At 38.7% G+C, this 13,712-nt stretch overlaps 1 protein-coding gene across 1 annotated transcript in view; it reads right to left on the bottom strand.

Moving 5' to 3' along the window:
- The window catches only part of adamts10 (ADAM metallopeptidase with thrombospondin type 1 motif, 10), a 120,837-nt gene that overhangs the window by 45,432 nt on the left and 61,693 nt on the right, over positions 1 to 13,712 (bottom strand). Inside the window, exons 14-16 of the mRNA XM_036579527.1 lie at positions 11,671 to 11,734; positions 8,843 to 8,945; positions 1,662 to 1,795 (exon numbers count right to left, since the gene is read on the bottom strand). Coding sequence (XP_036435420.1) covers positions 1,662 to 1,795; positions 8,843 to 8,945; positions 11,671 to 11,734 — 301 coding nt within the window. The remainder of the gene's footprint in view (positions 1 to 1,661; positions 1,796 to 8,842; positions 8,946 to 11,670; positions 11,735 to 13,712) is intronic.

Raw genomic sequence — 13,712 nt, 5'->3', positions numbered from 1 at the left:
ATATTGAGATGTGACCTGACGGTTCACATTTTTGTTTACTTTTATATTGACATTGCACTTTTGTTTATGCAAATGTCTTCTAGGAAAATTACTTGTGCCAGCTATCCCTTCAACACATACTGTTGTCTTCTAGAGACAACAGTTGAACAAAAACTTTTTTGTGAAATATCAAAAAATAAATGTTGAGGTACACTATACTGCCAAAAGTATTCACTCACCCATCCAAATCATTGAATTCAGGTGTTCCAATCACTTCCATGGCCACAGGTGTATAAAGCCAAGCACCTAGGCCTGCAGACTGCTTCTACAGACATTAGTGAAAGAATGTGTCGCTCTCAGGAGCTCAGTGAATTCCAGCGTGGTGCCTTGATAGGATGCCACCTGTGCAGCAAGTCCAGTCGTGAAATTTCCTCACTACTAAATATTCCACAGTCCACTGTCAGTGGTGTTATAACAGAGTGGAAGTGTTTGGGAATGACAGCAACTCAGCCACGAAGTGGTCGGCCACGTAAAATGACAGGGAGGAGTCAGCGGATGCTGAGGCGCATAGTGCGCAGAGGTCGCCAACTTTCTGCAGAGTTAATCGCTACAGACCTCCAAACTTCATGTGGCCTTCAGATCAGCTCAAGAACAGCGTAGAGAGCTTCATGGAATGGGTTTCCATGGCCGAGCAGCTGCATCCAAGCCTTACCCCACCAAGCGCAATGCAAAGCGTCGAATGCAGTGGTGTAAAGCGCCGCCACTGGACTCTAGAGCAGTGTAGACGTGTTCTCTGGAGTGACCAATCACGCTTCTCCGTCTGGCAATCCGATGGATGAGTCTGGGTTTGGAGGTTGCCAGGAGAACGGTACTTGTCTGACAGCATTGTGCCAAGTGTAAAGTTTGGTGGAGGGGGGATTATGGTGTGGGGTTGTTTTTCAGGAGGTGGGCTCGGCCCCTTAGTTCCAGTGAAAGGAACTCTTAATGCTTCAACAGAACAAGAGATTTTGGACAATTTCATGCTCCCAACTTTGTGGGAACAGTTTGGGGATGTCCATGGATGAGCGAGTTTGGTGTGGAAGAACTTGACTGGCCTGCACAGAGCCCTGACCTAAACCCAATAGAACACCTTTGGGATGAATTAGAGTGGAGATTGCGAGCCAGGCCTTCTCGTCCAACATCAGTGTCTGACCTCACAAATGTGTTTCTGGAAGAATTATCAAAAATTCCCATAAACACTCCTAACCCTTGTGGAAAGCCTTCCCAGAACAGCTGAAGCTGTTATAGCTGCAAAGGGTCATCATATTAAACCTTATGGATTAAGAATGGGATGTCACTCAAGTTCATATGCATGTGAAGGCAAATACTTTTGGCAATATAGTGTATGTTAGCATTTTTTCTATGTCAAAATATGCAAAAACAACAATACATATCGTATCTTGAAATTTATGTCTGTACCCCCCTACTACTTACTATATTAATGTTCTTTTTTAACTATATTAAGTGTTTTCTGAGCAAATAAAACACTTACTGCCCAGATAAACAGCCTTTAAATCTCAAATCTAATTCTCAGGTGCCTAAAACTTTTGCACAGTACTGTATATCTGTCTTTTGTGTTTGCTTGTATGTTTGCCCCTGTGTGTGTGTGTGTGTGTGTGTGTGTGTGCGCTTAGCCCTCTCACCTTGCACTCTCCGTTAACACACACGTCCAGAGAGTCATCTCTGCAGGGCGTCCCATCCACCACAGCCGGAGCGCGCTCAGTGTAGAAGTTGTAGCCTTCAGCCAAGCAGTTCAGGGAGCAGGACTTCACCCCACCTGCACACACACACAGCAGCTCACTGTTACTGATACACAGGAGCCACGTCACACTTTCTTACCTCCATCCCACTCGGCTGGGCCCAGTTTCTCCAAAGCAACAGTGTGTTAGGATCATCTTAACTAGCTAAGCTTAATTAGCTTTGTGCTAAGATGCTGTTGGGAAACCCAGCCCTGAACATCATTTTGAGCCTTAAAAGTCCAAGTTTTAAAGGAGGTCAAATTAAAGCAATAGCTTGGTAAAAAAAAAATTAATTATTTTTTCCATCTTACCCTGAAATATTGATCAGGCAAGACATTTTAATCTCATAATCATTTTAATCTGATGTTACCTTCTGTACTTTTGCACTGGAGTTATGAGGGTAATGTAGCTAATAAGTGATGGAAGCTTATACCCCACAGATTAGCACAGTGCAAACTGATGCCTAAATAATCTCACAGAATTGGCTGTTTTTAGCCAAGTGATGTTCCATATTTGTAAAAACATATAATGTTAGAAAGAACATATCACTGTTGTTGGAAGAAAACCTTGTATCTCCAAACGGTAACTTTACAGGAGAAGGAAAAAACCTACTCTACTTTTAATGTAAGTCAATGGAACCAGACTTTTTTTCAAGTCATTTTGGGTCATTTCTGTTGGTCCATTCATCATGAAATTTACACACAATGTAAAGGTCAACAGGTATTTTCAGATGATGTAAAAAAATGAAAAACGAAAATGGAGATATAAGGTTTTCTTCTGACAACAGCGATCAGCAAGAATAACTCCACACAGTTTACAGCAGAGTTTTAATCAGGCTTAATATTTTCATCTGAACCTGAAACCTACAGCCCGCTAAATTTCTTTCCCAGCCCGACTCAAGTCACAGCACTAAGTTTAGAGTCCAAATATGACACAAGCCCAAAAAAATTCTGCCCGTAATAGACCCGAAGCAGCTCATCATCACCCAAAGTGCAGGACAAAACACGACAGAGACAACATTAGCCATCATTAGACCAGGGACAAATAAATAAATAAATAATCTGAAAACATCCCAAAGTTTTCCATGCTGCGCTGTTCTTTCGTTGTGCGCTGCTGATATTGCAAGATGTTCACCTTCTTCTGTTTAATCTTAGATCTCTATTACTTCACATACAACAAATTACGGACAGTCACATGCAAAAGTTCACACATCCTCTATAGGGAGCGCACTTCTGCACACTCTAATGCATAATTACTGTTTATTTGCTGAATTTAACATACCGGGGAAAAGTAAAGCATAAAATGTGGTCTGTGTAAAAGTCATGGAACAATTTATAATTTATGTTTATTTTTTATGTTTAATTAAACTCAGCAAACAAATAAAAATATATAATTTGCAGGATTTTTTTCTGTAGAGGATGTGTTCATTTATTTTCATTTAGACAGACAACAAAACATGTCATCTGACGAGGGATTCCCAAACATTTGCATATGACTGTATAATAAATATGTTAAATATATATTTGGCCATATAAATTAAACATAAGCATCTTTTTGGCTGCACTAAACTGTACTCTCCTGAATTGAGTCACTGCTTTATATCCATTTTCTCCTGAGTGTAGACCTCGGGATCTCGCTGCTATGAGCTATGAGGTGAATCTTTCAAACTTTCTGCATAATTAAATCAACGAGATGTAAGCAAAGTTATTCCGAGTGGATTGGTGTTAAAAGGTTTATTGTAGAGAGACTTTGTGACTTCTTTACAGTGGTGGTGATAGGAACCAGGGGTCGCCATGACTACAACGCAGATATAGCCATTTTATTTACCATCCAAAACCACCAGTGAACCTACTGGTGTCTTCTGAGTGTTTATATGTAATGTTGATGATGATAGTGTTACATGTGAAAAAAACATATTTCATTTGGGGACTGTTTTTCCTTACATGTGCCTCTCCGCTGTGAATGGCCTTCTACAAATATGTTTTAGCCCAAAATCTTTTTAAATATTGTAAATAATGTCTCAGGTATCAGGCAGTGTATTAATAGCCATTTCATGTAACAACTTTCTGATGGGGAGCTTTTAGAGGCATTAAACTCTTCAGACATCTGGTTCCTGTCACTCAGCATTTCACATCAAACCACTCTGAATGACTCTGAATCTTGATCATTTATTTGAGAAACTCTGAAAAATCTGTGGAATTCCCCTTTAAGTCCTGAAAAGGTATGAATATGCTCCTTTACCCTTGGGAAAGTGAATGCAGTGTACCTTTAAAACTCATTTAAGATACCGACCTTAAGTGCCATGTTGTACCCTTAAGGGTGTATTTACTGGGCAGTACCTTGAAGCAAACACGGACTGACCACATTTTGGGTAACAGGATTTTTTCCCAACAAACCATCGCTTTAACAAATACAGCCTAACTGATTGAGCAGCTGTGGATCAGCTTCAGTGTCTCCGGGGCTGACGCATGCACTGGATGTTTTTATATGGTGATTTAAAGCCGGTTCCTCACCCACAGGGCACAGCAGCCCCGCTGCACTCCGCACTGTTAAATTTACAACATCGCACATTGGCAATACAGACCCCGAAAACAAATTGCTCACAAATTTGACCCTAAATTTAATACTCCTGCAACAATGGGGACTCTCACACAGTCGGAGCGCGTTGAGTTGCGAAAGGAAAGTGCCGGAGTGTGTCTCAGAGAGCGCGGCCGAGGCTCATAAAAGCGGCTGATGGATACGCGCGGAATTTTAATGAGCTTTTTGGGGGCTTTTATGTAAGTTAGTTTGTTCTTCAACAGCTGTTAGAGGCTCCAGAGCCAGAGGCCCGAAAGAGAGGGAGCGTAAGAGAACGAGAGAGAGAGGGGAAGAGAGAGGGAGAGAGAGAAAGAGGGGTCCAGAAGGGAGAGAGCACATTTTAGTTGGCTCGCTTACAAACAGCTCAGTCTGATTAACAGTCCTACACACATGCACTCTTTTACTACGGCCTCTCGTCTGTCTGTCCTATAGAAACCGAGCCACAGCAAACGAACCAGCAGAACGAATGCACCATCAGCACATTCCCCAACAGCTGCAGAACAAAAAAACCTGCACAGTCATATAATGGGGGGAGAGAGAGAGAGAGAAAGAGAGAGCGAGAGAGAGAGAGAGAGAGAGAGAGAGAGAGAGAGAGAGAGAGAGAGTAAAGGAATAGGAAAGAAGGGGAAAGAGATGAGAAAGAGGGAAATAGAGGGGGAAAGGGAAATAATAGCTAGAGCAGTAAGGAGAGACAGAGAAGGAAAGAGGGGCAAAAGAAAGAGAGAGAAGGAGCAAGATGGAAAAGAAAGAGGAGAAAAAGAGTGAGGGAGATGCAGAAGAGAAGGAAATAGAGAGAGATGGGGAGAGAGAGCAAGGAGAAAAGGTGAGAGAGAAGAAAGAGAAGAAAAAGAGTGAGGGAGAGAGCAAGGAAATAGAGAGAAAAGGTTGAGAAAAAAGCAAAAAAGCAAAAGAGAAAGAATAAAGAACAGGAAAGAAAGATGAAAAGAAGAAAATTTAGAGAGAGAGAGAGAGAGGAGGGGGGGAGGGAAAAATGAGAAAAAAGCAAGAGAGAGAGAGAATAAAGAGGAAAAGAGTGAGAGAAAGAAAGACAAGAAAGAAAGAAATAGAAAGAGAGAAGGGGAGAAAAAGAAACAAGGGAAAAGTAAGAGAGAAAGAGAAGGAAAAAGTGAGGGAGAGAACAAGGAAATAGAGAAAGAAACAAAGAGAAAAAGTGAGAGAAGGAATCAAGAAGAGCTAAAGACTCAGAAAAAGAGAAAGACGAGAAAGAAGCAAACACAGAGAGAGCGAAGGGGGAGAGAGAAAAAGAAAAAGTGAGAGAGAGTTAGTTAAGAGGAGGAAACGAGTGAGGAAAGGAAAGATGAGAAAGAAGGAAACAGAAAGAGAGAAGTGGGAGAACTAAAAAGAGAAAAAGTGAGAGAAAGAAAAGAAAAGAGAAAAGAGTAAGGGAGAGAGAAAGATGAGAAAGATAATTAAACAGAAAGAAAAGGGGGGAGAGAAAAAGAGAGAAAGGAAAAAAGCCAGGGAAAAGAGGAAAAGGAGGGAGAGAGAGAGAGAGAGAGAGAGAGAGAGAGAGACAGAGAGAGAGAGAGAATTCTGATAACTATTTGGTTTTATTCTAGTTAGTGCAGTTCTAGCTCTGGTTTTCCTTCATAAATAGCCTGATTTTCAGATGAATAAAGACTGATATGTTGCTAGTTTGCACCTTAAACAGAAGCTTTCATTATTAGAATATTAGAATTTTAATTTTATTAGAGTTTTTAGGCACGGCCAGAACGATGACGCCTCATATGCAGAAGAAAATCATATCTGAATTTGCGCTGTGGCTTGTAAAATGCCATTTGCTGTTACAGTGCAGAACTTCACTTCTGCTATATACCTCATTGGCGACATCAGGCCTTCTGTTGATGCTGCTTTCACTGGGTTGATCGTTGATGGACTGACTGAAATGGCCCGGTTGTAACTAGATACGTGAAACTATTTTAAACCGAATCCAAATTCAATACAAGAGCAGCCACGGGTGAAGGCCCGGTCACACTAGCATTTGCCTGGCAAATTTTCATCAGTGAACTCACATTCACTTCAATGGAAACTGCTGCAATGAGCAATTTCGATTCCCAAACTTGCAGGGGCAATAAATTTAACATGCAAAATGTTGCAACGAGTTCAACTCTGGTGAACTTTGACATGCGAAATTGAGTTTTTTAAAGTTTTTTTACTGCTTTGGGGCGGAGCTTCATATAGTAGCAATGAATATCCAACACAGAGGAAACACAAATTTTAGTACCGTTTAAGAATAAACCTTTTAACATTCCTTCCCGTCCGACAATGAAAACCATAAGAAAGAGAGGGTCGAGACCCTGTATTATCTTTACTTCTGTGGTTTTACTGTTTGTGGTAGACGAGTAAACCAGCCTCCTGCAGAAAGGAACAAACAGCAGTGAACCAGCATGCGCATGTGATGTGCAAAGACAAAGACGCTTAAAAAACAATGTTTATGTGTTTTCTTTGCATTTGTTCTTAACAGTGTCCCTTTCACATGGCATGACATGCTTCAGTTCTCTCTCCCGCCTGCTCCAGGTCATGCAAAGCAAAGCACTCACTGGTGCTTTATACTCAAGGAATATGTTGGCCAACACACACATCATCTAAACCACTTATCCTTCTGGGTCACGGTGGGGTGCTGGAGCCTATCCCAGCTGTCATTGGGCAGAATGCAGGATACACCCTGGGTCGCCAGTCCATCACAGGGCAGAAAAACAGACATATACATTCACACATGTCTTTGGACTGTGGGAGGAAACCGGAGTACCCGGAGGAAACCCACGCAGACACGGGGAGAACAAGCAAACTCCACATAGAAACGACCCTGGTCACCCGGCCGGGAATCGAACCCAGGCCCTTCTTGCTGTGAGGCAACAGCGCTAACCACTGCGCCACCGTGCCGCCCTATGTTGGCCAATAATCTCATTTAAATCTCATTTACAGTACAACTGTAGTTGCAGGGTTCCCTTGAACCTGAACATGAAAATCATGTGATTGTGAAATTTTACGTCCAAGGAGAGTCGCTGCATGTTCAACCATCGCGTGTTTATATAACATACAATCAATCTGTGATAGTAGCCTCTCACTCTCGTTCATACAGCCTGTGGATTCTTGTTATGGTGGAGGCTCTCAAGGGGAACTGTAGCTTTCGGCTTTGTTGTTGCTTTTGTTAGTTTGCTGCTTGTTGATTTATACATAGCAAACACTGTCCAGCACAGCCTGCTGAAGGTGCTGAAGGTATCGCTTTAAAAGCTGCACACACTGCAGCTGGGCTTTAACCTGCCCTACTACTAATAGTTTGAAGTGTCAAAGTAGGAAAATGCAGAATAATACAATAAAGGCGTTTTTATTAATGTGCTAACTTCGACAGTCCTGACATTCAGTCACCAATTTCTTTGAAAATGTAGCAACTGTTGGCAAAACGACTTCATAAGTACGCTTTATCTTGAAGCACTCCGCTGATGGAAACTACAATTCCCAAGATGCTTTGCTCTGGGAGGCGAGAGTTGTCGGTGCAGCTGAGTTGGAGCGTGGAGACAGGGTCAGGGTGGAGGTGGTGGTGTGTGCTGGACGTGCTGAGGGGATTTTGGACGGATTACAGCCATGCGGACGGCTCCTGCCTGCATGCATATAAACACGGCTGTATGAAACGCAGCATGGCTTTTTATGAACTGTGCTTGGCTGTCTGAGCGGAAGCCGAGCGGCTGCTAGAGACGTCTGAGCCGAGAGAGAGACAGCGAGTGAGACAGAGAAAGAGAGAGAGAGAGAGAACGAGAGAGGCTCAAAAACAAAGGTTGTCCTACATTAAAGTAATTATTACTAAACCCACCAACTTCTGTCAACACACCCTTGTTTCCACTGTTTTTTCCAATAACTACAGAGGGAGGAGGGAGAGCGAGTGGATGATGAAGAAAAGAAAGAATTTCTGCAGCAGTCTGAGTACACAATATCTACAACTATCTGTCCAAAAGTATCTGGACAGCTCTTCTAATTAGTGAATTCACCTGCTTTAAGTTGCACGTAAAATCTTATATACTGTATAAAAGCACGGATCAATTGAATGGGACACCTTGGAGAAGTCGCATGTCACTATACTGGATAGATTTCAGCCATGTGAACGGCTCCCATCTGTATATACAGTCATATGCAAAAGTTTGGGCACCCCTGCTTAAATTACATGTTGTTGATTTAAGTTAGGGTTCTCAACAGAGAACACACTTCTGCACATTTTAATGCACAGTCACTGTTTATTTGCTGAAAAAATAAAATATTGCCTGTGCAAAAGTACCAGCATGTTTTGTTTTATCCAATATGTTAATAAATAGAATAAATAGAAAGACTTGCATTAAAAATGCCATATTTATGTTCCCTACAGAGGATGTGGTCACTTATTTTCACTTAGAATATGAACAAAATGTTTGCATACGACTGTAAAAGTGGATGTTTTTTTTCATTTTGGAAGTGAAACTGTTTTCTGTGTTAGTGTTTTGTTTTTTTTTACTCACCGCCCCTGTACGGCTTCCAGGTGTAGAATTTCCCTCGGAAAGGAACGCTGTCAAAATCAGAGCACTGGATCTCCCGGAAATCCTGAGATCCTGCAGGGCACTCCTGCAACACACACACACACACACACACACACACACACACACACAAACAAAATATAAAACAGTGATCAGTCTGGCAGAGAAGCTACACTCTTAGCCAAACTCCCTCTGTGTACTGCTATAAAAGGGTTCTTTGACGAGTAACAATAGTGGAACCTTTTTTGATGCTACAAAAACCCACATATGTTATTTTATCCATCATAGAGAAGAAGCAACCAGGCAAAGAACCATTTAAGTGTTCAAATGGTTCCTTGAGTTATCTTGGTTCTACATGTCATCATCTAATAAACACTCAAACTTTAAAACTGTCACTTTTCTTTTGTTACATAAGGCAAACAATGAGTCATTACTGACCCTTCATACTGTGAGTTTATTATTCATTTATTATTCTTAAGATTTATATCTCAGTAACTACTACAAATTATTTAGTATCTACTACAAATTGTTCAGTATCTACTATGAATTATTCAGTATCTACAATTAATGATACTACGAATCATTCAGTAACTACTATGAATCATTCAGCAACTACTACAAATTATTCAGTAACTACTACAAATTGTTCAGTAACTACTATAAATTCAGTATCTACTACAAATTATTTAGTATCAACTACAAATTGTTCAGTATCTACAATTAATGATACTACGAATCATTCAGTAACTACTACGAATCATTCAGTAACTACTACGAATCATTCAGTAACTACTACAAATTATTCAGTGACTACTATGAATTATTCAGTAACTACTACAAATTATTTAGTATCTACTACAAATTGTTCAGTATCTACTATGAATTATTGAGTAACTACTACAAATTATTTAGTATCTACTACAAATTATTCAGTATCTACTATGAATTATTTAGTATCTACTACAAATTATTTAGTATCTACTACAAATTATTTAGTAACTACAATGAATTATTCAGTAACTACTACAAATTATTTAGTATCTACTACAAATTGTTCAGTAACTACTACAAATTATTCAGTAACTACTACAAATTATTCAGTGACTACTATGAATTATTTAGTATCTACTACAAATTATTTAGTATCAACTACAAATTGTTCAGTATCTACAATTAATGATACTACGAATCATTCAGTAACTACTATGAATCATTCAGTAACTACTATGAATCATTCAGCAACTACTACAAATTATTCAGTAACTACTATGAATTATTCAGTGACTACTATGAATTATTTAGTATCTACTACAAATTATTTAGTATCTAATACAAATTGTTCAGTAACTACTATGAATTATTCAGTAACCACTACAAATTATTTCGTATCTACTACAAATTGTTCAGTATCTACTATGAATTATTGAGTAACTACTACAAATTATTTAGTAACTACTAGAAATTGTTCAGTAACTACTATGAATTATTCAGTAACTACTACAAATTATTTAGTATCTACTACAAATTGTTCAGTATCTACTATGAATTATTTAGTATCTACTACAAATTATTTAGTAACTACTAGAAATTGTTCAGTAACTACTATGAATTATTCAGTAACTACTACAAATTATTTAGTATCTACTACAAATTGTTCAGTATCTACTATGAATTATTCAGTATCTACAATTATGATACTACGAATCATTCAGTAACTACTACAAATTATTCAGTAACTACTATGAATTATTCAGTGACTACTATGAATTATTTAGTATCTACTACAAATTATTTAGTGACTACTATGAATTATTTAGTATCTACTACAAATTATTTAGTAACTACTACAAATTGTTCAGTAACTACTATGAATTATTTAGTATCTACTACAAATTGTTCAGTATCTACTATGAATTATTCAGTAACTACTACAAATTATTTAGTATCTACTATGAATTATTCAGTATCTACAATTAATGATACTATGAATCATTCAGTAACTACTATGAATCATTCAGTAACTACTACAAATTATTCAGTGACTACTATGAATTATTTAGTATCTACTACAAATGATTTAGTATCTACTACAAATTGTTCAGTAACTACTATGAATTATTCAGTAACTACTACAAATTATTTAGTATCTACTACAAATTGTTCAGTATCTACTATGAATTATTCAGTATCTACTACAAATTATTCAGTATCTACTACAAATGATTCAGTATCTACTACAAATTATTCAGTGTCTACTATGAATTGTTCAGTATCTACTATAAATATTCAGATTAATGAAAGAGAGGGAGTCCTATACTGTGAGATAGTGGCACTGGAGTGCTGCAGTTGTACACATGTACACTTTTTTAGTAGCTACTATGAAACTAATAAGCAGGTAGTAATGACAGAGAGAAGCAGGGGACCAGAGTGTCACCTTAAAATGACTGTATTCAAACCAGTTCAATATGCCTGATAATGCATCGCATTCACATTGCTATGGAAACGCCTATTATTGGTTTGTTGCATTACAGTATTGCTCAAAGACCAATGAATTAGCAGAAGCGTGTTCCTATACACGTGTTTCAGAATGAGGCTTTATCAGACAATCAAAACAGAACTCCACAGACTTGCAGGCTAGTAGGATATCGTTTACATATCAAAATAAACGTGACGACAGCATTGAGAAATCATGGCAACAAAGCAGACGAGCAGATTCAAAAGCAGAATTAGCACTAAAGCATTAAAGCCTCACAAGACTACTTCACTCCAAAGAAATCAGCAGAGAGAATAAACCATGCCTCTTTGAGACTCACTTCAATGTTGCAGGATTTGAAACGCTTCCTCTCCCCCAAACAGAAGCGTCCTCCGACGGTCGGCCTGGACGCAAGGAAAAAAAAACACACGTGTAAACAAATCGTAATCGAAATCTGAGGCTGATTTCACAACAACTCTCAAATCAGCCCGTCAACACCACCCCGACTTATTCCAGCCAGACTCTCTGTCTGTCAGCTGGCCTTCGTTTGGATTCTTCACCAGTTATAATCTCTTCAGCTCCGGGTTCAGTGAGTACACTGGGCTGAGTCACAGGAATGTTGTGAAATAATACGGCAGAAATATAAATAAATAAATGCAGTCAGTTTTATTGAAAAAATGAGATGAATGAGATGTCTGCATGGCAGTGGTCCATGAAGCAGCTGGCTGCTCACTTTATTGCTCTAACACATCTGATTAATATCCACTATTCATCCAGATCTTTAGTTAGTTGCCTGATTTCATTATACCACTGGTAGTTAACATCACAATATGCACATTAACAATTATGATATCATTTTTCCATTCATGCATTTAAAGTGCATTAACAAACCCCCTCGCAGGGCTGTTACACTCATGAAACTTTAGCTGAGGATCCACAGCCAAACATCAGGGATCAACAATTTTACTGTCTGCTCATTGTTTGCACCAATTAAAATACAAGGTTGAGTGATTACATTGGGTGATTAGCTGTCTAAAGGTATTAACAAACATCAAATAAACAAACATTACTCACTGCTGCCCTCTACAGATGTTATTAATGAACATCAATTAAACAAACATTACTCACTGCTGCCCTCTAAAGGTGTTATTAACGAACATCAACTAAACAAACAGTACTCACTGCTGCCCTCTACAGATGTTATTAATGAACATCAATTAAACAAACATTACTCACTGCTGCCCTCTAAAGGTGTTATTAACGAACATCAACTAAACAAACAGTACTCACTGCTGCCCTCTACAGATGTTATTAATGAACTTCAATTAAACAAACATTACTCACTGCTGCCCTCTACAGATGTTATTAATGAACATCAATTAAACAAACATTACTCACTGCTGCCCTCTACAGATATTATTAATGAACATCAATTAAACAAACATTACTCACTGCTGCCCTCTACAGATGTTATTAATGAACAACAATTAAACAAACATTGCTCACTGCCACCCTATAAAGGTGTTGTGAACAAACATTAAATAAACGAACATTGCTCACCGCCGCCCTCTAAAGGTGTTATTAACAAACATCAACTAAACAAGCATTACTCACTGCTGCCCTCTACAGATGTTATTATTGAACATCAATTAAACAAACATTACTCACTGCTGCCCTCTACAGATTTTATTAATGAACATCAATTAAACAAACATTGCTCACCGCCGCCCTCTAAAGGTGTTATTAACGAACATCAACTAAACAAGCATTACTCACTGCTGCCCTCTACAGATGTTATTAATGAACAACAATTAAACAAACATTGCTCACTGCCACCCTATAAAGGTGTTGTGAACAAACATTAAATAAACGAACATTGCTCACCGCCGCCCTCTAAAGGTGTTATTAACAAACATCAACTAAACAAGCATTACTCACTGCTGCCCTCTACAGATGTTATTATTGAACATCAATTAAACAAACATTACTCACTGCTGCCCTCTACAGATATTATTATTGAACATCAATTAAACAAACATTACTCACTGCTGCCCTCTACAGATTTTATTAATGAACATCAATTAAACAAACATTGCTCACCGCCGCCCTCTAAAGGTGTTATTAACGAACATCAACTAAACAAACATTACTCACTGCTGCCCTCTACAGATGTTATTAATGAACATCAACTAAACAAACATTACTCACTGCTGCCCTCTACAGATGTTATTAATGAACATCAACTAAACAAACATTATTCACTGCTGCCCTCTACAGATGTTATTATTGATGAACATCAATTAAACAAACATTACTCACTGCTGCCCTCTACAGATGTTATTAATGAACATCAGTTAAACAAACATTACTCTCTGCTGCCCT

Source organism: Colossoma macropomum, unplaced genomic scaffold (assembly GCF_904425465.1).
Source record: "Colossoma macropomum unplaced genomic scaffold, Colossoma_macropomum, whole genome shotgun sequence".
In the NCBI taxonomy this organism is placed as follows: domain Eukaryota; kingdom Metazoa; phylum Chordata; class Actinopteri; order Characiformes; family Serrasalmidae; genus Colossoma; species Colossoma macropomum.
Note: the sequence above shows the minus strand (reverse complement) of the source record. Positions and strands in the feature narration are given on the sequence as shown.